This window comes from Ahaetulla prasina, chromosome 1, assembly GCF_028640845.1.
Source record: "Ahaetulla prasina isolate Xishuangbanna chromosome 1, ASM2864084v1, whole genome shotgun sequence".
Lineage (NCBI taxonomy): Eukaryota > Metazoa > Chordata > Lepidosauria > Squamata > Colubridae > Ahaetulla > Ahaetulla prasina.
The window spans coordinates 66593533-66617407 of record NC_080539.1 but is presented as its reverse complement, the minus strand read 5'-3'; the positions used below and the strand labels follow the sequence as shown (position 1 = coordinate 66617407).

Below are 23875 nucleotides of genomic sequence, written 5' to 3'. Positions count from 1 at the left end.
TGCTTTCCTCATTGATTTCTCTGTTGATCAGAGAAGAACAGAATGTGCTGTTCCTGCTGCTAATGATAGAAAATATATGATCTGCTTATCTCGATCAGCTTTCTAGTACAAAAAATAGGCGAAACTCCTTGTGGATCCCTGACATGCTGATAGCTCATCTTTGCAGGATTACTTTCCTAGGCGATGTAGCCAAAGTGATAAATTGAAAATGTCATAAAATGTCAGAAAATTATTTTTTATTAAAATGTTGACTATTGTATTATTAATGCTAGGGATTATGAGAGGTGTTTGCAGAAAATTCTGCTTCATATCCCTTCAGTTTTGGGTGATGTTCATCCACTTTGGGATGGAAATTGTCTTGGGATAGTACAAAAAGACATAAAAGGAATAGCACATCAATATTATCCAACACTTTTATCTTGGAATTATAATATAAAAGTTTGTTCCTTTGACATCTCTTGGCTTCCCTTAAATGTATTCACTTGAGAAAGAAGTGGAGAAAAATAAGTATTCCCTCTCCCCGTTTTCCAAAAGCTGCCAATATGTTCACTGATATTATTACAGTGTCCATGAATTCTTAAATACTTTTCCTAGAAGTTATTTGCACACTAGGTTATCTACTAAGGATAAAACACAGATGGATATATATCCTGGATTTTCACCCAATAGCCATATAAATCAAGGAATTATCTTATCAAAGTTAATTATTTATCTCCACCGATATGAAGCTGTTTCAGGAAATATCAGGACATCCTTATGTATGGGAAATCTATGAAACAGAACAAACGAAGGAACAGACCAATAATTCACTTCAGATTCTGAGACCAAGGGTTAACTCCTCTATATATTTTTCATCACTATTAAGATGCTTCTATATAATAGCTTTAGGCAGTAACTAATAATTCAAGAATGGGGTGGCAGCATGCTGCCTTCCTTCCTTCCTTCCTTCCTTCCTTCCTTCCTTCCTTCCTTCCTTCCTTCCTTCCTTCCTTCCTTTTCTTCCCTTCCTCCCTCCTTCCCTCCCTCCCCAAAATACAGTAATTTCTAATACTATTACATTTTATGCACAACTGAAAGCAAAATGCTACTGTGTATATTTCTGCAGAGGCAGATGTGATTGGATAGATTCTGAAGCTCCTAGCTGTTAGACATGAGTCATCAACCACTTTTGCTGATGAATCACTCCCTTTTTCTAAGTGCTATTTTACTTATCCCATTGTAAACAAAAGCAATATACGATAGTCCTATGATTAAAGTGTTCCCTGGGGGACTTCCAGACAATACTTGTATTGTGCAATTATCCTAGTCTTTTCACAATGCTTTATTGAGGGAGCCACAGTGATACTTGTATTTCTGATTTTACTGTTGCTTTTTAACAGAGTTGTATTTTTAGGTATGTTTTCAGGTATTAGTTCTCTATCAACTTGATCCACCTTTTTTTCTTATGTTTTTCCATAGGGATCTACCAGATCAAGTAAAGCGCCTAGTAAAAATCATGAAAAATGATTTGGTAGGTTGGCAACATTTAAGGAACTAATTTATTTGTCACTGTTGTGCCCATATGGTGGAAAGTGGAGTATCAAATAGTTCCACAAACCTTCTGGCTTTTCACACCTCGTTCTACTTTCTATTTAAGTTTTCAGCTTGGTAGAATCTGCTATTTCCACCTATCAGGGACTTCTTGCCTGGCGTTCACCCTCTTCGGCCGAAGAGTTGTAAAAAAATTGCTTTTAAAAGGCTCTGATGATCCCAGCTGAGCCACGCGATTGTCAGAGCCTTTTTTTTACTTTTAAAAGCATTTTTTTACAACCTATTTGGCCGAAGAGGTTGTAGAAAAAATGCTTTTAAAAATAAACAAAAAAGCCTTTGATGATTGTGTGGCTCAGCTGTGATAGTCAGAGCCTTTTTTTACCTTTTAAAAGCATTTTTTACAATCTATTCAGCTGAATAGGTTGTAAAAAAATGCTTTTAAAAGTTAAAAAAAAAGTCTTCGCAATCGTGTGATTCAGCTAGACATGGGTGGGGGCTGGGCAGAGATTTTTGCTACTGGTTCTTCGAACCACCCACCGCCATCACTACTGGATCGGCCGATCCAGTCCAAACCGGGAGCATTTCACCCCTGAGACAACTACAAAGAAATAGGATTAGGATTCAAATCACACATATCAAAAGTACATGTCAAAGAGGTAGTATCTGTCTCTCATGAGGCTATGGATTATAAACTTAGCAAGTAGCCCCTAATTTGGTGAACAGTCAAAAATCATAACAATTTTGTGATTTATTCAGAATCACAATAAATTGCATTTTAAATGTATAGGATGATATCCTTATATTTGCATGGATAAACCAGAAATGATATACAGTATTATTTTATTCTTTTCATTCAGAAAGCCAAATTCTACACTGACTGGAAGGTCATAACAATATTTATTGGAATCCAAGATCTCTGCAACTATTGCAAGGATATTGTAAGTTTTGGGAATGTTTATAAGCCAATATTTTAGTAGTGGGCAATTATTAACATTGCAACTTTGTACTAGAAAAAACACAGTTCCATAACTGAACATCATATTGACAACTATAGAGCTCAATTGGAAGTTGTGACAATATTTGCATATTAATACCAGAGAGATTAGTTATGTAATCTGAAGTAATTTTCTGGAGTGAAGATAAAGCTTCAGGTGTAAACTGAAAGGTGATCATTTTTTTCTCCCACCTACTTTATTCCGTCCATGGTTTGATTGTAATTTTTTATAAACTCATGGCAATTAACTGATAAACTCTCTGTTCACTCTGTAATTCTCCTGGGCTAATTTAATGCTTCAAAATGCCAGATTTGCATAGGGGGAAAAAAATTAGGACAGCTGTCCTTAGTATGCTATCTCAGATTAGTTCCAGAAATATTAGAACAAGAAAAGAAAATTAGGGAATCTCATAGATTTTCAGAAGTTGCATAATGTAGTTCCTGGTATCAAGCCAATGTTTCTGACACTGGTATTCATTTACCATGAGAACAACTGACATTTTCTTCTTTAAACTTTGGAAAAATTCAATAATGACTTTATTTGTTTCCTTGTTAGAAAATATAGTAAATGTATTTAGCTTACAAATATACAAACTGAGCATTTAAAAAAAATGTAGACAGTTAATCTCTAAAAGTATACTGGCTGAAGTCAGTTAAAAATAATATTGCCCAACCTTTGACTCATTTTTTTTCTCTTAGTTAAGAACTGCCAAGTTGGTATATCTGGTATACAGCTCTTTCTATAAACTGAAGTCTCTGACCTTACAAAAAGTAGCAACAGCTCTAACCTTTGAGGATTGAGTAGAAATTAGCTTAAGTGATTTATTCGTTCCATTCGCTGCCTGAAGACCTAATATAACATTTTAACCCTGCTAAACTGAATGCAGTTACATCCCCCACTCCCCAGTATGAAAACCTGTACAATCAGGTGTCCTCTTATGGAAAATATTCTGTTGAAAGTAGTTATAATTGTTCTTTCAAAAATTTTGGACGGGCAAATCTAGCATTTAAATGCTTGAGGGCTCCCTATAAGCCCTACAGGTAGTCCTTGACTTATGACAATTGGGCCCAAAATTTCTGTTGCTAAGTGAGGCATGTGTTAAGTGAATTTTGCACCATTTTACGACCAGGGTTGTTAAATGAATCACTGTAGTTGTTAAGTTAATAACACGGCTGTTAAGTGAATCTGGTTTCCTTACTAACTTTGCTTGTCAGAAGGTTGCAAAAGATGATCACATGACTGGGACACTGCAACCATCATAAATATGAGTCAATTGCCGAGCATTTGAATTTTGATCACATGACCATAGCGATGCTGCAAAAATCATAAGTGTGAAAAATGACCATAAATCACTTTTTTCAGTGCCAGTGTAATTTTGAATGGTTATGAAATGAACTGTTGTAAGTTGAGAATTTTGTTGAGGTATCCAGATGACTAAGATTGAGCATTGTCTTTCTAGCACAGCTTGTAGTTAGGTCATACTAGTTCATTATTGCCTGCATCATTGTCTGATTTAGTTACAGCATAGTACTGTACATGGATCCCGTGTTATGTTTTCCAGTAGAGAGCCAACTTTCAAGAACAATCACATATTTTAATTCCTAGAATCTGCAACAATTCACTTAACCTTTTCTTTTCTATAATCAGTAACAGCCTCTTTCTATGTCTCCTCCCAATTAGAACCACTATTCAGCGGTAAACTTTTCGAATCATGTTCAAGAAGCGCTTGACTTGCTTCATACAGAGGTAGGTAGATGGTTGTTGCTCATAGAACATCTGTTCATTTTGTCTTGCACAATTGTCCATTTTTTGTTGATTCTCATTCAAAAGCCATATGTCACACACTTTCAAGTGAGGTCACATCTCACTCCATCTGCAAGGGGATTGCATTTTCTCAATACTCAATGGGCATTATTTTATTGCTGTTAATAAAATAATGTAATTCTTCTTCCTTGTATTGTCAACTGCAAAATGAGTATTATAAATACATGTATCACAGGAACTTTTCAGACCTAGTATAAAAATCCTAATGTTTTATTTTTACAGTCTCCTTTACACTGGGTTACCCTATGGCATTTTTATGGAGCAGCCTGCAAATTAGAGAGGATTTGGAAATGTGGTTTTGTAGTTGCAATAATAAAAGAATATCTTTCATACAGGCAAAAAAAACAAAGCCAAGGAATCATATGTTTCAGTGTTTAATGGAATGTAATTAAATGTAAATAGGGAGACAGATTTTTTTTTTAAGTGAATACTGTCATTCGCTAAAATCAATAGAAGTGAACTTAGCATATTCTCTTTGACCTGAATCATTACTTTCTGGTCCCAATCTTTCCCAACCAGGCCATCTAGATAAATTGGACTGTAACTCCATTATCTGTGATATAATGGAGTAAAAAACATGTCCGTGCAGAGATAGGAATGTGAAGGGAATGCAAAGGGAATCTAGTGAAACTTGATAGGAGGCAAATTAAATTTGACAGCAGCTTTGAAACTACTATAGAAGAGATGCAAGCTCTGTGTTACATGTAATGCAATTTGTATAATTAACTTCTTTCCTTTTCAGGTACCTAAAGCTCTGGTTAACCTGGTGGAGGTGATGGATCTTCTCCCTTTAAGACAACTGTTTCTAGATAGCAGATTACCATGTGCTGTGCACTTAGCAGAGTAAGGCCCTCTTGCATCCAAGATATTAATTTATATAAAGACCACTAAGTATCCAATGACTAGTTCTGAAATTTAATGATTAAAAGAGAATTAAAAAAGAGAACTAAGGCTTACACATAGACTTTACGACCAATATAACACAGAAAAATATCCCACATAAGTACATTAAAATTCAACGACATCTCATTTTGCTGATATATTTTCTCTGCTAAATCATGATTCAGCATCTATCTTTAAAAATATACTTGAGATATTACAGTACTTGGGTCTTCCTTGTGATTAAACTGGCTATTTTGGATCCAATACAATCTGGTCATTTACTCATTCAGATTTCTCTTGCATAAGTGAGACCTGCATGCTAAGTGTTGCTGTTTTGCATTTCATTATTTTACGTTTTCCCTCTTCCCCATTTTTCTTTTGGCTTTACTTCTCCTTAGCATTCAATGGCCACTGAACACATCTGGTTCTCGTTGAATTGATTTGAGATCCTCTCCCCGTTAGATTGTTATTTCTCAACCTCAGCAATTTTAAGCTGTGTGGACTTCAACTCTGACAATTCCCCAGCCAGAGTTGAAGCCGACACAGCTTAAAGTATTGCTGAGGTTGAAAAACACTGTTCTAAAGAATTGGTGGGGGGGAGGGAAGTGATTTTGGATTGCAGCAGACCTGCTGACGTCTCCTCTCGAGCTTTTGCTATGTAAATTATAGAAATTGCAGCCTTATTCCAGAATAGAGGGAAATTTCGAACTCTAGATTTCAATTAATAAGCAAAATGTCAATAATGATACTCAAGAGGCTGACGTATCTTTTCTTTTACAGTATGTACACTGAGAGCATATGCACCAAGGCAAATTCCTTGTGTGTCCAATCACACTTGGCCGATAAAAATTCTATTTTATTCTATCAAGAGGCTAACCTACAGCTAAATAACAGAAATTCAGATACTTTTGTTGAACCAAAGACAGGGATAACCTTCTGGGGAATTGTCTGTGTTTGCAGCATGATGCTCCCTGGCTTTCCCCACATCTTGCCCCTAGAAAATAACTAGCACACAACAAGGTCTTCAATGTGTTGGGAAAGAGAAGGAAGGTGGATTGTGTACTTATTCTGTGAGCATATTGCTTTCCTGACAACTCTTGCTTCATAATAGGATAAACCCAGAAATAAAAATGGCTAGAATCGAAACCTTCTGCATTTTTAATAACAGTTTATCCACATTCATCGTTAAGGAGAGACCACTACTAAAAACCTCATATTTCTTTGAAGAAATGAAATATATAGATATCTGCTTTCTTACTAAAGAAACTGTTTACTTTATGACTGTATCAGTCTTTTTTTTGTATGTTTGTTCCATATATGCCTTTTCTTCCTATATTTTCATATGCAGAGATCAATGCAGTTGCCTTCTTTCCCTTAAAGAAGGCTCATTAGATCTCCTGATGATGGAGGAAACTATCAAAGTTTATCAGGTAGGAGTGCCATGAAACAATACTGCCATTTTGTGGATTGCCTATTATACATCCTAATATAACATTATACATTACATTTGAAGGTTATGCTACATAATGTAAAGCTACTATGTCCCTTAATATGCTGTGTTATAATCAAAAAATCCAGTTTCTGGATCTTTTAGATCAGGGGTGTCAAACTCAAGGCCCATAGGGTGCTTAGATCTGGCTGGGGCTGCCCTGGAAACAGCAAAAGACCAGCCCATGGTGCCTCTGTCAGTGAAAACGGAGCTTTGGAGGGCTGCGTGCGACCCTCCCAGGCTCCATTTTCGGCTGTGACAGCCTCCTGCAGCCCTCTGCCAGTGAAAACGGAGCCTCAATGAGTGACTTCACTCGATGAGTGACATTGAGCTGGCCACAGCCATGCCTAGCCCCCGGCCCCTTGAGGTCAAACACAATCCTCATGCGGCCCTCAGTGAAATCAAGTTTGACACCTCTATTTTAGATCATGAATTGTTTTGATTCAAAAGCAAAAGATTGATCTCCTCTTGTTTGATTAATGGGAATAAGCCAAGGAATTGAAGGATGGATCTTTATATTTTTATATTTCTTTCACAGAGCAAAATACAGAAACTTATTAAGAGTCACAAGTATGATACTCGAGAAGATTTTACAGTTGTACTACAGCCATTCCTCCAAAATATTTCATTACCTGTTTTACAGGTATGTCCCAAATTCCCATTTACTTATTTTATTTAAAAAAAAATTTTGCTCTTCTGTACAAGAACAATTCTCCCAAGGTAGGTACAAAACAATAATACTAGCAACAACAGCAACAATAATATCTTCATTTTGTACAATTTAAGGTGTTGTACATAATGTTCCCATTCCTTATTTTCCTATGATTATCCATAGAGTCAAATTAAATTTAATGTGGATGCATATATCTATGAGATCCTGAAAAGGCAAATATAACATTATTTTGATATGTTTGGACTGAGTTACAGACTCTGGGAAACATGCTTTATGAAATCGTTCAACCATACATAGAAAATAGCCTGTAGAAACAAATCTGACCTGTAGACGCATTGCCTAAATTTCAGCCATTGCTACAATACAAACTCATAGATCAGTCATAATATAATCAGAGCAGAATCACATAACTGTTTTCTAAAATATTGAATAGCTGGTGTGCTTTGGATCAATTTCCTGTTTTTCTTTGCATTATATTTCATTGTATTAGATATATTAGTTATATATAATTATATATTATATTATTTGCGGACTGAAATTCACAGCATAGATTCCTAGCATCACTTATACTAGGTTGGATTGAGATAGATTTCAATACATAGAATTGAGATTAGATATATCAACACTGGACAAAGAAGACTGATAGCATATTGATAGGAATAAAAAGATATCCTGTTATAAATTTGACAGGCACATTCTTACATATATTACTTTCATATTTCAAAAAATTACAACAATAATGATTTTTCCATTTTATGTAAAAATGTTCATGCTTTCATCATGTGCTTTAACACTTTATGCATATGAAGTCATTCATGCTATTTTTTTAAGACTTTTGGTGATTGATTTTTCAATATATAGCTTTCATAAAATAAAAAAAGAACATCTATTCTGCCAAAGTTAAAATTCAAACATGTTTGAAAGAGTTCACATTAAAACTCATTTCATAATGTATATTAGGGAATGTAATCAATCTTGGCTGTAAAAACTGAGGTATTACAAGATATAGATAGATAGATAGATAGATAGATAGATAGATAGATAGATAGATAGATAGATAGATAGATAGATCTTGCAAGATTTATATTAGGTTTAAGAGAATGTTTATTTAGAACATTGAGCGTCTTTAGTGCTTTGTGATCTGAAGTCTTTTCACCTTTCAAATCTGTAATGGATCAGACCAATAATTTATCCAATATTGTACCCATAGTGGTCATTCCAGCACCTACTGAAAACCCACAAGCAGAAAAATGATTGTAACTTTACTCATATAAACACTGGTACTCAGAGCATACTGTCTAACATTTCCTCAGATTAGCCAGAATTTTGCATCAGTTTGCCTAATCCTCTATTAAAGTTGCTAGAGCTGGGGTCCATCACCATACCTTTTGATGAGGAATTTCACAGTTTGATTCTGTACAGTGTAAACTTTTGTCAATCTGTCTGAATCTCTCATTGTCCACTTCAATGAATGACTCTGGTTTATGACAAAGGTAGGATAAAGTATTTACGTTAAAATTCTAGTTCTCTTTGAAAAAAATAAATATGGGTTATATTTGGCTTTGTTATTTTTGCATCTTTAAAAGCATAATAATAACAATGATATTTTCCTCATTTTCAGGATGGGCGACTAGATACCTCCTTCTTTGCACCAGACTGTTTTCATTTTAGCCAAAAAACACATTCCCAACTTTCTAGAGCTCTCTGGAACAATATGGTGAGGCACCTACTTCAGGGAATAATTTGGTTTTGAAATGGCTGTATTGTTTTATTTGGACATTACTACCAAAATCCCTAGTTTTATTTCTGATAGTAAGCTGATAACTTACTATCAAGACTAGTGACTCCGATTGAATGTCAATGCTAAGCTCTATAACTTTCTCTCCATCCCATTATGTCTGGACTCCTTTTTCTACTTCTTTGATCTTGAATTAGGTAACTGCAGTATTTTGTTCTCAGAATTTTATAGGATATCCTGCAAGAAGATATTCTATTTATAACCTTTATATTTGCCCATTGCTTTTCTCTTTTTCTTATTACACAAAATCTGTGAAAGCAGTAAATCAAATAGTTGCATGAGATCTTAAATAAATAGCTACATAATCATATTTTTCTTTTACCCTCTAGCTTCAACCTGTTGGAAAAAAAGATGTTTCCTTCAGTTTTATGGATAACATAACACTGAGTTGCCCAACTCCGGTAAACATAATACTGTCTTCTTCTAGTGCAAAGGTTTTGTGGGAATGAACAATTTGGGTATCAAAGCAACAGCCAATAATGTTTGAATGCAGCAGCTTAACAGTTCATGCTTAATTATGAACAGATGTCCTTTGATGATCTTGATTTTTAAGGACCAAGCAAATTTCCAAGTAACTTTTCTGTTGAAGGTGGAAACCCTTGGTCCTATTCCTCAACTGAAATTCTAGACAATTTTACCACAAAGTGTAATGCAGCTTAGTTCTGATTCTAAATAGCATGTATAGGATTACACTGTTAATCTATAAATAAATTTATATCCTGTAGATCTCTGGTCCATGTACTAGATAAAATAGAAATCTTTCCAAAATAAGCTTAAAGATTTCATATGGGTCTGCCAATTCTTACGTGTTTCACATCTCCTAGGAGGAACTAGTGGTTTTAGTTCTGGAAAATTCTTACATCACTCATATATTTTAGAGGCATAATTATACAGATTAACATCACTACTATCCTGCTCAGAAAAAAAGATCCATCGTATCTTATTCATAGTAAATAGGCATAACTGCAGCATAATACAGATATTTAAAATTAGGGTTTTTATTTTATTCGATCTTACCAGCTAATTTATGGAATTTTCCCATCTTCTTTAATCTATGGGATTTCATGATCAGAACTGAAAAATACATGTAAAATTATGAAGATCTGCTGTGGACCTTTGTGGGATAAGGCAGTTCTGCTTAATGTCAATGGAAAATATCCTTGAATTATTTTTTTTTAATTTGAATTTATATCCCACCCTTCTCCGAAGACTCAGGGTGGCTTACACTGTGTTAAGCAATAGTCTTCATCCATTTGTATATTATATACAAAGTCAACTTTATTGCCCCCAACAATCTGGGTCCTCATTTTACCTACCTTATAAAGAATTTTCTAGCCGAAACTATATGCAAGATGGCCAAACACTTTATGGTTGAGCAACATAATGGTTAAATATCATAGCATTTCTCAATGTTGGCAATTTTAACATACATGGACTCATACTCCCAAAATTCCCAAAGCAGATGGGGAAATTCATCTTAAAGTTACCAAGGTTGAGAAGCATCAGACTAGGACTATAGATAATTAGCTTCATTCTGACTCATGAAAGATGTCTGGATGCCTTTGAGCCTCACATACCTCTCAGCCTCAACTACCTCTCCAGTTGTTGCTGTCAGGAAATAAAAATAGAGGGAAAATGCATTGAGCTCTTGAAGATACAACAAAGCCAACAAATAATAAATAGCCTCCTACACAACATGAGGCAAATGGACCAAGCAATATTTTTTCTATCTATCTGCATGTTAGGTGTAAATGCAATTACTTCTACATCTGTTAAAATTTGTGATGTGCTTTTTTTTCTGTGAGACATGTTGTAGTTTAAAACACAACACAGTAAAAACAATGAAGATAAACTGGTTTGTACTGTATTTCTTTTTTAAAAAAAATGGGTGGGGGAATAGCACTTTTTGGGTTACAACATGTGGTGGCGTAGGATAATCTGGAAAGTGTCTCTGTAGTCTTTACAAGGCAAGAGTGTTTGAGTGAGATTTACAGATTTGTTTGCATCTGTGCAGTGCCTACATTTGAACTTTGGAAAGAGCCGTGGGAGACGTCATTTAAAATACTTCATGCACAAAGCAACAAATCTGTTCTGAACAAACACTCATATCTGACCTTTGATAAGTGTTTAGGGAAATGGGATTCTCTATACTCGTAGCAGCAGAAAGTGAGCATAGCTTGGGACACAGATTTTTCTGTTGTGAAATTAATGGGAAATTCAAGGCCTGTTATAGCATGTAAGAAGTTCTAACATAGATGGCAAAATATTATAAGAATTTGGATTATTAAACTGCCTGTAATTCTAATTTTCCTCTCTGCCCAATTTTATGTGTCAAATAAACCAGCTATCACCCTTTTGCATTATTTGTGCATTATCTCTTTCTGTCACCAAACAGCCAATTTACAGCATTGTGCAATATGTTGGATTGGCTGACAAGCGATATGATGAAACGATATATACATTTTTTCACACACAAGATTCCAGACAATTGCATTTTGCATCTTAATACTTATTTGAAGTAGTCTCATTATGGAAGCTTATCTCAGTTCAAAATTTCCAGTTTGCCTCCATTATGCAATTAGGCTGGTCCTCTTTTTTGTGAGAGAACCATTGTTTGCAGCATTTCCATTGCTAGACTTACAGACCTAGCTGCAATCAAGGGGCTGATCTAGTGGTTTAAATCTATGCTTCTGTTCTTCTGTATTGAAATTTTGAAGCTTGGCATTCATGTTCTTTCTCTATTAGCAACAACCTTTCCTGGGTACCTTCAAAAACAGCAATGCCACAAATCCATCAGAAAACCCTACCAAGTTGCCAGACCAGGTAAACCCTTTATTATTTACTGTGCATTATTTTTCTTAGCATATTCAAGTTTTCGGGTATCCACAGGATACTTTCACATCCATACAGTTTTGTAACAACATTTTTGGAAGTGGTAGGCCAGGATCTCAAAAGTAATTCAGCTGGCTTCATGCCTAACAGAGGCCTAGAATTCAGGTTGCCAAGCTCTTATTTCAGTATCTTTAACCAATACACCAAACTTTTCTTCAGTTGTGGGCAATGGGGATGAACAGTGCTGGATATTATTCTGTTCCTGACAACCCAAGTAGTGGTGGGTTGCTCCGGGTTCGGTCCAGTTCTATAGAACTGGTAGTAAAACTGGCGGGAGGCTCCACCCACCCACCCCGATGTCATCATGGGTGATCTGCACATGTGCAGAAGTGCACGCGCAAGCGCGAGTGAAGCATGTGTGCATGCGTGCGCCCGTTGCGAACTGATAGTAAAGGTAAGTGGAACCCACCCCTGACCCCAAGGATGAATCAGTAATTTCAAGTTGCTCTCTTAAAGCATAGAAATAAGATGTAGATGTCCCTTTAAAACACAAGTTACTTGTAGATTTCTTGTCATTTCAATATGTTACAACCTATAGGAACAATTTCCAGTGATTTGCTGACTGCATTTTGTTTTTAAGAACTGGGGTAGCAATCTGCCATGTTCTGTACAGACTGAATCCAAAGAAGTCCCCACATCAGGTGAGAAATAACTGCTCATGCAGCGATAATAATAATAAAAAATAATGTATTTTCCTCCTCTCTCAGTGCACATTTATTTAAAATGCTGGGGTTTGAGGAGAAAGTGACAACAAACACCTGTAGTTTTCTATTTTCTTTTTCTATTTTTATAAACTTAAGCAATCTGTATTTTTCAGCTCATATTTAGCTATCAATGAATGTTTAAAATTTATTTTATCTTAGCTATATAGTAATACTCTATGTTCAGGGTTGGTATGGGTGAAAGTAGAGCATACAATGAGAATCCTTAAATCCCATTGACTGTGGAATTTCAGCTGCCTAATAATATGCAGGATGGTCCCCAAAGAGAAAATTAATTGCCAAATTGGGCAACAAAGATAATGAAGAATCTGCAGAACATAAGGCATATTTAGGTTATAGTTTAGCAAACTAGGCCAGTGCTCAGTATTGTTGATCTACCTGTTATATTCTTCTCTTTTTTTACAACTCAGTCCTATGCAAGATTAAATACAGATAGGCCCAAATTCTGTTTAGTAAGACTTATGCCCTGATAAAGATATTGGAACTAGAAGCTTTAGAAGTGCTTAACTTACCTTTTAAGTTATACCTATTGCTACAACTTGTTAAGCCTATCAGGATATAGAACTGGATATGTCTAGTCTAATAGAGAGAAGAACTAACAGGGTGACATGATAGCAGTCTTCTAATATTTGAGGGACTGTCACAAAGAAGAGGGGATCAACCTATTCTCCAAAGTACCTGAGGGCAGGACAAGAAGTAATGGATGGAAACTCATAAAAAAGAGATCCAATCTAATCCAAATTTCCTGACAGTGAAAACAATTAATCAGTCAAATGATTTGCCCCGGAAGTTGTAGGTGCTCCATTACTGGAGATTTTTAAGAGGAGATTGGAAAGTCATTTGTTTGAAATAATGTAGGATCTCCTGCTTGAGCAGGTGATTGGACTAGAAGATTTTCAAGGTCGCTTCGAACTCTGTTATTTTTCATTCTGTGTATGATATTCTGCCTCAATGTTATTTCTATTTTTTTAGTGCACAGGCTGCAGCCTGCTGACATTCGAGTGATAGCAGCACTTGGTGATTCAATGATGGTAAGTATGTCCACATTTTCAGTAATGCTTTATTCCTAAGAATCTGAGAATGTCAGCTTATTAAAATGACATCAAGCAGAATGTTAATTCTGAGTGTTTATTAAATGAAATTTTGTAATTGATCATTATAGCTGGAGCTATGAAATGTGATGTGCAACATTTCAGAAAACTGATTCTTTCAGTAGCCAGGTCAAATGGTGAATACCTGTCCACTTTCTTTAGTAAATGAAGGTTTTCTAGAATATTCCTCTAAGTTGCTTTTGGTAGATTGATAGTGGTTGCTCATCAGCAACCATTACCCAGATGTTAATGTTTTGATTCTGTAAGAAATCATAAATTCCTGTTGATTGCATTTTATTTTTTTCTATTTTTAACAGATTGCTGAAGGCGCTAAAGCAATTGGTTTGAATGATATCAAAACAGCTTGGAGAGGACTTTCCTGGAGGTAAGTGTTTTTCCCAAAATTTCATCCACGTTCTATTAAAAGTCTTCTCCAATACTGCACCTCTCAGGTGTGTTAGGACAGCAAGGCCTAGAATTCCCAACTGATAGTTCTATTATCTGGAGGGTAAAGTTAGATAAAACAGAAGTAGAATATAAAACTAAAGGTTCATGGTTGAAAAGTTCAGGTAATTAGAGATCTGAAAGAAATGAAAAAAGGCTGCATTATGGGAAAGTTCTTCCTACATCATATTTTCATGCCGAAACATGCTGTTTGATCTTCCTCAACCACTTATTGAGGGATCTTTTAACAATGTGCTACCATATGGCAATCTTTAGTGTGGCTTACATTTCTATCAGAAATTGAATAAATAGCTCCTGAATTTGAGATAATTCCTAAGTCATTAAGCCTCCACTAGGAGTAGCGCAAAGCAACAGGAAGCTTACCTGATGCTTATATGTGTGTAACAATGATTACATTAGGAATATTAGAATAGAATAGAATAGAATAGAATAGAATTTTATTGGCCAAGTGTGATTGGACACACAAGGAATTTGTCTTGGTGCATATGCTCTCAGTGTACATAAAAGAAAAGATACGTTCATCAAGGTACAACATTTACAACACAATTGATGATCAATATTATCAATATTATCACCAATTCTCATTTTCTTCCTTGCATATCTTTGTGAAATGCTGCTCATTTTGTCAAAAAAGCTCAATTCTTAAGAGAACAATTGTTATTATGCTGGCATTTGGAATAAAAATACAATGAAATAATGCCTGTTATTAAATTGGGACCTTGATATATTTTGGTACACCGAATACACAAAAATAAATGGGGCTATATTTTGCTATTTAGGCTAGTTGTATGTGTTCTCCAATTGTTTCTTCAGAAATTATCACAAATATTTGTTATTTAAAACTTTGAAAACAGAATTCATACATGTCTAATAGTTAATTTTGGAAAATATTTGTTTTTTCAAAATCTATCCTCCCCTTTCCACAGTTGTTCTCTTTGACTGATGGTATGTGCTGGATGTAGTATTAACACTACTGACCAATTTTTTTTATTATTTTTCAAGCACTGGAAGTGATGGAAGCTTAGAGACTCATACAACATTACCTAGTGAGTAGCCTGAAATACATCAAAATACAAAATAGGAATAGACATTAAATCTGAAGTGTATTTGAAAATGTGAATTATTGCTTTCCACATCTTTTCCCTTTTTAATCCTTCTTTCTTTTAGTCAAACCAATGTTCAACATGCCATTCAAAGACATTATTATTAAAGTGATCTCTCTATGTATGATTTGATAATGGTTTGAAAAGCACTTATAATATAGTTGGCCAACAGTTGTGATTTAATTCCAAAAGTAAAGAAAACTTAATTTCACCGTATAAAGAGGTATGTCAGCTTTATTCTGGCACACTGAACTGGATAGTGAGTGGAATTAATCAGTTGTAAGCAGTGGTGAAATCCAATTTTTTTTTACTACCGGTTCTGTGGGCATGGCTTGGTGGGCATGGTGTGGCTTGGTGGATGTGACAGGGGAAGGATACTGCAAAATCTCCATTCCCACCCCACTCCAGGGGAAGGATATTGCAAAATCTCCATTCTCACCCCACTCTGGGGTCAGCCAAAGATGGTATTTGTTGGTTCTCCAAACTACTCAAAATTTCCACTACCGGTTCTCTGAACTGCTCAAAATTTCCACTACTGGTTCTCCAGAACCTGTCAGAACCTGCTAGATTTCATCCCTGGTTGTAAGGTTAGGGAAGAATAGATTTAACCTGTGGTGGAATTCAGCCAGTTCGCACCACTTCAGGAGAACCGGTTGTTAACTGTCTGAACAGTTTGGCAAACTGGTTGTTGGAAGAAATCATTAGAGCAGAGAACCCGTTGTTAAATTACTTGAATCCCACTACTGGATTTAACCTAAAACAGATTAGTGATTGTTTGGAATAAAATGCCTTCTCTGGTCAGCCATCAGGGGAACAACATATTCCAGACAGCTGCCCTGCCTGCCTACTCAGCTCCAAAATATAAAGCTGGATCTATTATGTGGGTAGAAAAGATAAGGTCTCTGCTTGGTAGAACATACTGCAATCATTTGCTCCATTGGTTACAAAGGAAACTAATCCCTTACAAATTAGGTTAGTGTCGTCAAAAAGGTTCTTTCTGTAAGCATGTACACCCTGCAGTGAGTCCAAATGAAAAAGGGGAGAAACCCAGTCAGTGCCAAAACATTAACATACTTTCCTACAGTTCCAAATGAAAATAAACTCCATGCAATGCTATTTGGTAGCAGATACTGTATAGCACATACTGTATGTATGATGGGGTTAGACTTGTGTGCCCTGACTTCCAGGATATGCTCTGAGTTACTTCCCAATGTTACTCTTCATTCTCTACCTGCCAAGTTGTCTTATGCCATGTTATGGGCTTGTCACTTGTATTTGTCTTTTCCCCTCCCTCACTTAGGTTGGCACAGGCCCTGTAAGGCTGTGTCCTTTGCTGTTATTTTTCTTCCTCATGGAAAGCTTTATTTTCCATGCAGAGTATAAGTGTGTCTTCATGGGCAATTTGGGAGGGAAAGATTGACAGGACCTGGGGAACCTGTCTATTCTTATGGTAGCCTATTTATTTCCCTCTGCGGTTGCATTGCATTTGTGTGAATTGTTGCTGCCCATTTCCCTTGTTCTCTCTTCCATATAATCACAATGTCTCACTCTGTAGGAATTCTGAGAGCTGTAAATTTCAGGGCAAAGATGGAGGAATTGGTACCATTCAGTAAAATTTTGAAGAACTATCTCACGAGTATCCCTTAGAATTTTATATTTTATATTTTTGGACTTTCAAAACTAATCAACACAAAGAGGTTTTCAATAAAAGATTGGACAGCTATTTGTTCAGGATGGAAAAAGATCACCTGCCTTGGGCAAGGGACTAGAATAGAAGACCTCTTTCAGCCCCATGATTCTAGGGAATTTGGTGGAGATACATGGCTTTCTCTCACGTTCTAATAATTCCAATCCTATTTTTCTCTATCTGTGAGGATGTTTATGCATTCTTACCTATTTCTACCAGTTAAATTTAATAGATACCATTATTTGTAATATGAAGAGACCATGTTCTATCTGCTTACCATATAGCCATTCAAATGAATTGCCTATCTGAAAAAGAGGTGACCCTTCTCATTTAGTAGTGTAGTGGTAGATAAAGACATAGCAATTCAAACGTAAGAGTTTTTACAAACTAGGTACTCATAGCTATCTAACATCAACTAGCAATCAGAAGACATGATGAAAGTCCTTAATTTCACAATACATGAGCAGGTTTCACCATAGTTTCAACTGGGAAACTGTGAACCTCCTAGACCAAGTCAAGTCCAAAACCTCTAGAGAATTCCTAGAAACCTGGCTTTTGGACAAATCAGTCATCAACAGGCACATAGAGATGAACAAGATCTACACACCATTCAAAAGAGGCAAGCAAAAAGCAAAAAAAAAAAAGGAAACTAAAACACCACCTTACTAGTAATCAATAGCCAACTAAACAAAGATTAACCAAGATTAACACTAGACCAACAATCAAGAAGCAAATAATACCCCAATCAAGAAACTACCAACTCAGACAAACAGTAAACAATAACCTGACAAGGAACTACCAAGAACACTACTATCTACACTGACAGGGAAGCCACTAGTATATAAATAGAGACCAAACCCCACTCCTTTCCAGCACTGATCATGATACCTAATTTAGTAATGAAACATCTGCAAGAAAATAACCAAGTTCAGAGAGCATTAAGAACCCCATAGCTATATTTTTTCTAATAATTGTCCAGAATAATTAGGAAAACTTTTGTCAAATGTGAACTAACTTTCAATGATTATAAGGATTCAGAACCCTAGAAAGCTTTAAAAACCAACACTGGGAATGAGATGCTGATTCTTATTTACTGCAGAAACACTGATGTTGAATTTCTCCTTCTCTGTCAGATATTTTGAAGAAATTTAATCCAGGCCTCATTGGTTTCTCCACTGGCACCCAGAAGGAAACTGCTGGGTTCAATGTAGCTGTGGGAGAAGCCACAACCTGGTAAGTTCCTGTGGGAGATATTTGGTCAAGGAAGTCCATGACTTGAAATAGTACTGGAATGTTTAGCCTCACTAAACCAAAGCATATTCCAAAGTTGAGGGCTTTTCTTAAGATTAATCATCACACTAGTTGTTGGTTATAATCAGTTCTCCAGAATTCGGCATGCAAAAGTATCACCCGAATAAGATTTTGGATGAACTTGCTGGGGAATTAAAAGATTGCAAAAATCCAGGGAGCCAGTTACCCTCAGCATGAACTCATTTAACAATTGATGAAATAATGTCCGAATATATTATATAGCAAAGTGATTTAAAATTCATTTAGACTCCTATTTTCTGTTCTTCATCAGAGTTCTGTACCTACAGTACCTCTGACACTATTTAGTAAATCATCCTGAAAACTTTGAAGAATACAGAATAAAAGTCTTAATACATTTTTAAAACTCTTATATAACATACTTGGAAGATACATTACCAGATTGTTCAACAAACTGACTGCCATTAACCCAGTTCTTTCTAAAGTTTTTCTATAAGGAACACAACAGTAGTTGCTGTCTTCTTGTTTTTATTTTTTTAAGAGATCTGATGATACCAAAATGACTATGCAGAAGGCAACATCATCATACAAATATCACAGTTATTGTTCTGATGTATAAAACAAATACATATGTATGTTTGATCATTTGCTTTCCTGTCTTCCCTACTGCCAGTGTCTATGATCTCATACTATGGGCTAACAGTTTCTCAGATTTTTCCGATCTTATCATTCCCATCCTTGAGGCAGCTCTGTGTTGTCCCAAATGTATTTCTATTCTCTCTGTTGATTTCTTAACTACTTCATTTGGTAAAAGCTGAATCCTGGCCAAACTCAACTGATTTCTATAATTCTGTCTGCCTTGGAAACATTTGACCCAGTAGATGCCAGTTCAGGTCTTCTAAGCGGTCATCCATTGCTGGGCTGAGAGTCAAGAAAAGTGGAATTAATTCTCGGCAGACTCATGAACCTATATTCTGTTGGTATAGCACTGCAGTTTTAAGATGTGAGTCTCACCTCATTAAGTCCATAACTGCATTTGTTTTTCATAGACAATTTAACTAAATTATTCCCCCATACTTTTTCTGCGTTTCATCTAAACCCTCCTAGATTTTCTAACCATAATCTATACCGTTCAATCTTTTACAGCGTTATACCTGTTTGCATGCATTTGGCAACTCTAGAAAATGAGATCCCCATTTGATCACATTTTGCCAAACACTAAATTGACTGCAGAGGGAGTTAGAGGTTAGACAGCATGACTGTGAAAAAGTCACTGCTTCCAGGTACAGCCTTGAGAATGTAAAGCTTTACATTTCTGTACAGAGCCAATCCTTCCACAGAATAATTGATCAAAGCTTCTCTGCTCTTTGACAAGGAAAGAAGGCTGGTTGACAGGTGGATGCTGTCTTGCAACATGACTGTTCACCGTGACATCCGCTGTTTCAGGGAATATATATTGCTTGCTGGTTTTGTCCATGAAGAGTTTCTTTCCCTATACACACTGACAAATATTGCTCTTGGGATGATAGTTCATAAAATAAAGGGAAGAAGCAAAACCACCAAAGTGAATGACCTTTGAGGAACTTGATTTTTTTGCAAATTCCCAGTATACAAAATGATCTGGTCCCCTTAATTCATTGATTCATTAAAGGAATTTATCTCCTGGCTTTCCTTTGGGAAATTAAGATGATATGTCGTCCTGCTCTTTTTCTCCCAACAGCATTTCTATACACCAGATTGGGCTGAAAAAGTGTTTAGTCCAAAGGTTCCCAAAGCCCTCTGTGGCACTCAAAATGGAATTACCTTTTAACCACTCTTAATGTTGTAATACACTTCTTCGACAGTTTAAGCAAATGCATATCATCTTTTAAATAAAATATACCTTTAAAATATGATATAATATTATCACTTAAAAGAATGGGGGCACTCATTGATTTTTCTGTTATCAATCATTAGTGGTGGTTTTCACACAGCCAGTTAGAGCAGTATAACAGACATACATTCATTATAGTCCCTCTAAGCCAGGGGTCTCCAACCTTGGTCCCTTTAAGACTTTTGGACTTCAATCCTAGAGTTCCTCAGCCAGCAAAGCAAAGCTGGCTGAGGAACTCTGGGAGTTGAAGTCCACAAGTCTTAAAGGGACCAAGATTGGAGACCCCTGCTCTAAGCCATGCCTACCTGTATCCTTAGCCTGGTTCACAGGTAATGCTAAACATGAATGTGTTTTGTGCTTCTAGCTTAGCACACAAGTAATGCATCTGTTATGGCATTGCTGTATGTAAAAACCCAAAAGCTGGTTCAACAAACCATAGTTTGAAGCCCTTGCTTTGTACTTCATGGAGTAAAAGTTAAAAGTTGGAGAAGAAAAGCATCATGAAAATATATTTCAAGGTTTGGAATCTGAAGCAGAGCTAGATTCAATTTTCAACCAGGGCTGCGGTAGACCTCAGGGCCAATTCTAATCAGTGATGGAAAATTACATAATTCTGATCATTCAAATGCCTAAGTAATATATGTTAAAACAGAGAAATCATGCAAAAGTAAAGCTTCTATTTTGTTAAGTGAAAAACAGCTTCCTGCCATTTTTCATTTCATGCAAGAGGACTCACAACTTTCATGAATTACGGACTCCCCAGATGCATTGCTTATTTCAGTGTGTTGGTTGCACAAGAAGGTGATTTATTTTCATCTTTGTTGTTTTGGTAATGACTGTTGACAGCTGGAGAATGATTAGAAGTAACTCTTCAAGTCAGACTATGAACTTCCTTTGGGAAATCCCAGTTCATTCTCATGATACAGCTCAGTCACAGTTTATTGGTTTCATTGAGGCTGCAATTTCAGGGTGTGTGTTAGACATTTTTTCTTCTTTGTTTCTCTAGGAATATTTCAGCCCAAGCACATGAATTGGTAGAGCTAATGAAAAGGAACCCAGTAAGTCTATGCATTTTGGAAGCCTGAAGAAAAATCTAGGCTCTTCTATGTTAAGTAGTCTTCCACATCATTGTACAGTTCAAGATAATAGTTATGGTCAAGATTCTGAAATCATTATTAAAAAGATTCTAATTCCCTTTTCATGATTATTGCATGATCAATATCAGCAGATTATCCTACATTATGATACTAAGATTGTATTTACTGCTGAAAATATCCACAGAGCAAATAGTCCCAGAAGATGGTAACAAATAGGCAACATTATCTTATTTATTTTTATTTAATGTTATCCTACTTTTATTATTTTTATAAATAACTCAAGAGGAAAGCATACCTAATACTCTTTCTTTCTCCTATTTTCCTCACAACAACCTTGTGTGGTGAATTGGGCTGAGAGAGAATGACTGGACCAAAGTCACTCAGCTGACTTTCATGGCTAAGGCAGGAAACAGGTCTCCTGTTTCTAGGCCTGCACCTTATCAAACTGACTGTCCCAAGTTAATATATCTGCTACTTAGTTATTTTTATTATACTGTACACCAGTCCTAACTTTCACCTTAATCAAAATCTGATTACATTTAAGGCGTCCCTTTTTTCCAAGTTTTATTTTTTGAATTCTACCTTTTTTTACACAATAAATACACAATAGGTATTTAAAAATTAATACTGTATAATAATATAGTTTCTAGCCTGGTGCCTTAAACACTAGACCAAACTTGATTTATTGGAAGAATCCTGTCTCCTAATGTAAGATGGAAAGAGACAAGGAATAATGCCTTTCTTAACCCAGATATTAGAATATGTTTCTGAATGAAAATAAAGCTTCTCATGTATGTCAATTTAACACATTACAAAAGTGCAAAATATATTTATTCCTACTACACTCCCAAGAATGGTGTAGTGGGATCTCTAGATGTGGTTTGGCTGTGGAAAGCAGCCGGGATGCCAATGTATCAATGAAATCAGTGAGCACCAAAAATTTACTTTTGCTCTTTGGATCCAAACCTGTATCTCTAATTATGAGAGTTTTTAATGCCAACATGTAAAAAGGCCGATAGATAGATAGATAGATAGATAGATAGATAGATAGATAGATAGATAGATAGATAGATAGATAGATAGATAGATATCCAGGGTGTGGGGGAGAAGAGGGAAAATTCTGGCCCATCCTTCTAACATCAGTTCTTACTGCATGACATGGCAGGATCTTTGTCAATCATCATAAGCACTACCTTCCTACCTGTGTCTGATTGCAGTTTTACATTATGGAAAAGTAATAATGCAGCTGCAGGCACATCAGAAACTGAAGTAATAATATTGTTTTATGTAAGCCAGGTGCAAACTGAGTTTGCTTACTGTAGAAACATGCCCTCTCTACAGTATTCAGCGGTGGAAGACAGCAGTTTATCTTGCTTTTCATGTTGTTGCTTATTCTCTGTGCTTCTTTGAAATCTTACTTTCTTCAGCCACTCTGCCTATTGCTACCCACATACCAATCTTTTATACTCTGTACATTTCACATGTATCCATTACACTCAGAGGTCTTAGAACCTGGTCAAAACTTCTGAGCAAGTCTTTACATTTAGATTAGGCCTGGTTTCTTTTCTGGCTAATATCAGGCACTTAGGAAATGTAGCAGAAAGGGAGGAAAAAGAAAGCTACAGGACTGCTGGAAGCTTTGCTTTTTGTAAGTCTGACGGTTGGGGAAGGTGTGGTTGACTGATTTTTATTTTCTGATGTAATTTGAATTCCATCTTAGTTTGTCCTTGTGAAATTAATCCTATCTGAACAGAACACACATATGCTTAATATTATCTGCAGATAAAGGGTGCTACAAATCTATTCTTTGTATAGAGATATTAAGAAATGGGGCACTTTAAAATGTCTGACATTGTGCTGGAATCCATGAGGGAGTTGACTCCTTCAAGATTTTCAGTGCAGTAACACGACTTTCAACTCTGCCTAGACAAGTAGTTTCAGTACTTATCAATGAGGTAGCTGAGATACAAGGGACATAGGACACCACAAGCATGTAAAGCAATGTTTTAGTGCCAAAAACCCCCCCCATAACTAATTCACCTTGAGCATAGAATTATCTCAACCTTGATTTCTCAAGTTTAGAAAGTTCTTAATTCTATTATGCATGCATTAAATGAGAACACGAAGCACAGATAAGAAACATGCTCTTATGTTGGTTGTCCAAAATTCATACAACTTGTTTTCCCTAGATCTCTGAACGTCAGAGGCATTGCCAGTTTTTTTTTTAATACAAACTATTTAGGGCTGATTGGAGAAAGAGGAAGTTGAGAAATATTCTGCCCCTCATCCTTTTACTTTGAGAAAGGAACCTGGGAAGGCTTCCAAGAGGGGAAAATGGCAGAGAATGCCATTTAGATGCCTCTCCAAAAAAAGGGGGGACAGTGGTGGATTTCAAAAAGTTTTATTACCAGTTCTGTGGGTGTGGCTTGGTGGGTGTGGCAGGGGAAGGATACTGCAAGATCTCTATTCCTACCCCACTCCAGGG

General features: G+C 36.0%; 1 protein-coding gene across 1 annotated transcript in view; it reads left to right on the top strand.

The window, feature by feature from the left end:
• Positions 1-23875, top strand: part of PLB1 (phospholipase B1) — a 118943-nt gene that overhangs the window by 69504 nt on the left and 25564 nt on the right. Inside the window, exons 34-48 of the mRNA XM_058162534.1 lie at positions 1459-1510; positions 2388-2468; positions 4206-4271; positions 5092-5192; positions 6580-6661; positions 7259-7363; positions 9015-9110; positions 9521-9592; positions 11937-12014; positions 12664-12724; positions 13778-13836; positions 14214-14281; positions 15364-15407; positions 18285-18384; positions 21300-21351. Coding sequence (XP_058018517.1) covers positions 1459-1510; positions 2388-2468; positions 4206-4271; positions 5092-5192; positions 6580-6661; positions 7259-7363; positions 9015-9110; positions 9521-9592; positions 11937-12014; positions 12664-12724; positions 13778-13836; positions 14214-14281; positions 15364-15407; positions 18285-18384; positions 21300-21351 — 1117 coding nt within the window. The remainder of the gene's footprint in view (positions 1-1458; positions 1511-2387; positions 2469-4205; positions 4272-5091; positions 5193-6579; positions 6662-7258; positions 7364-9014; positions 9111-9520; positions 9593-11936; positions 12015-12663; positions 12725-13777; positions 13837-14213; positions 14282-15363; positions 15408-18284; positions 18385-21299; positions 21352-23875) is intronic.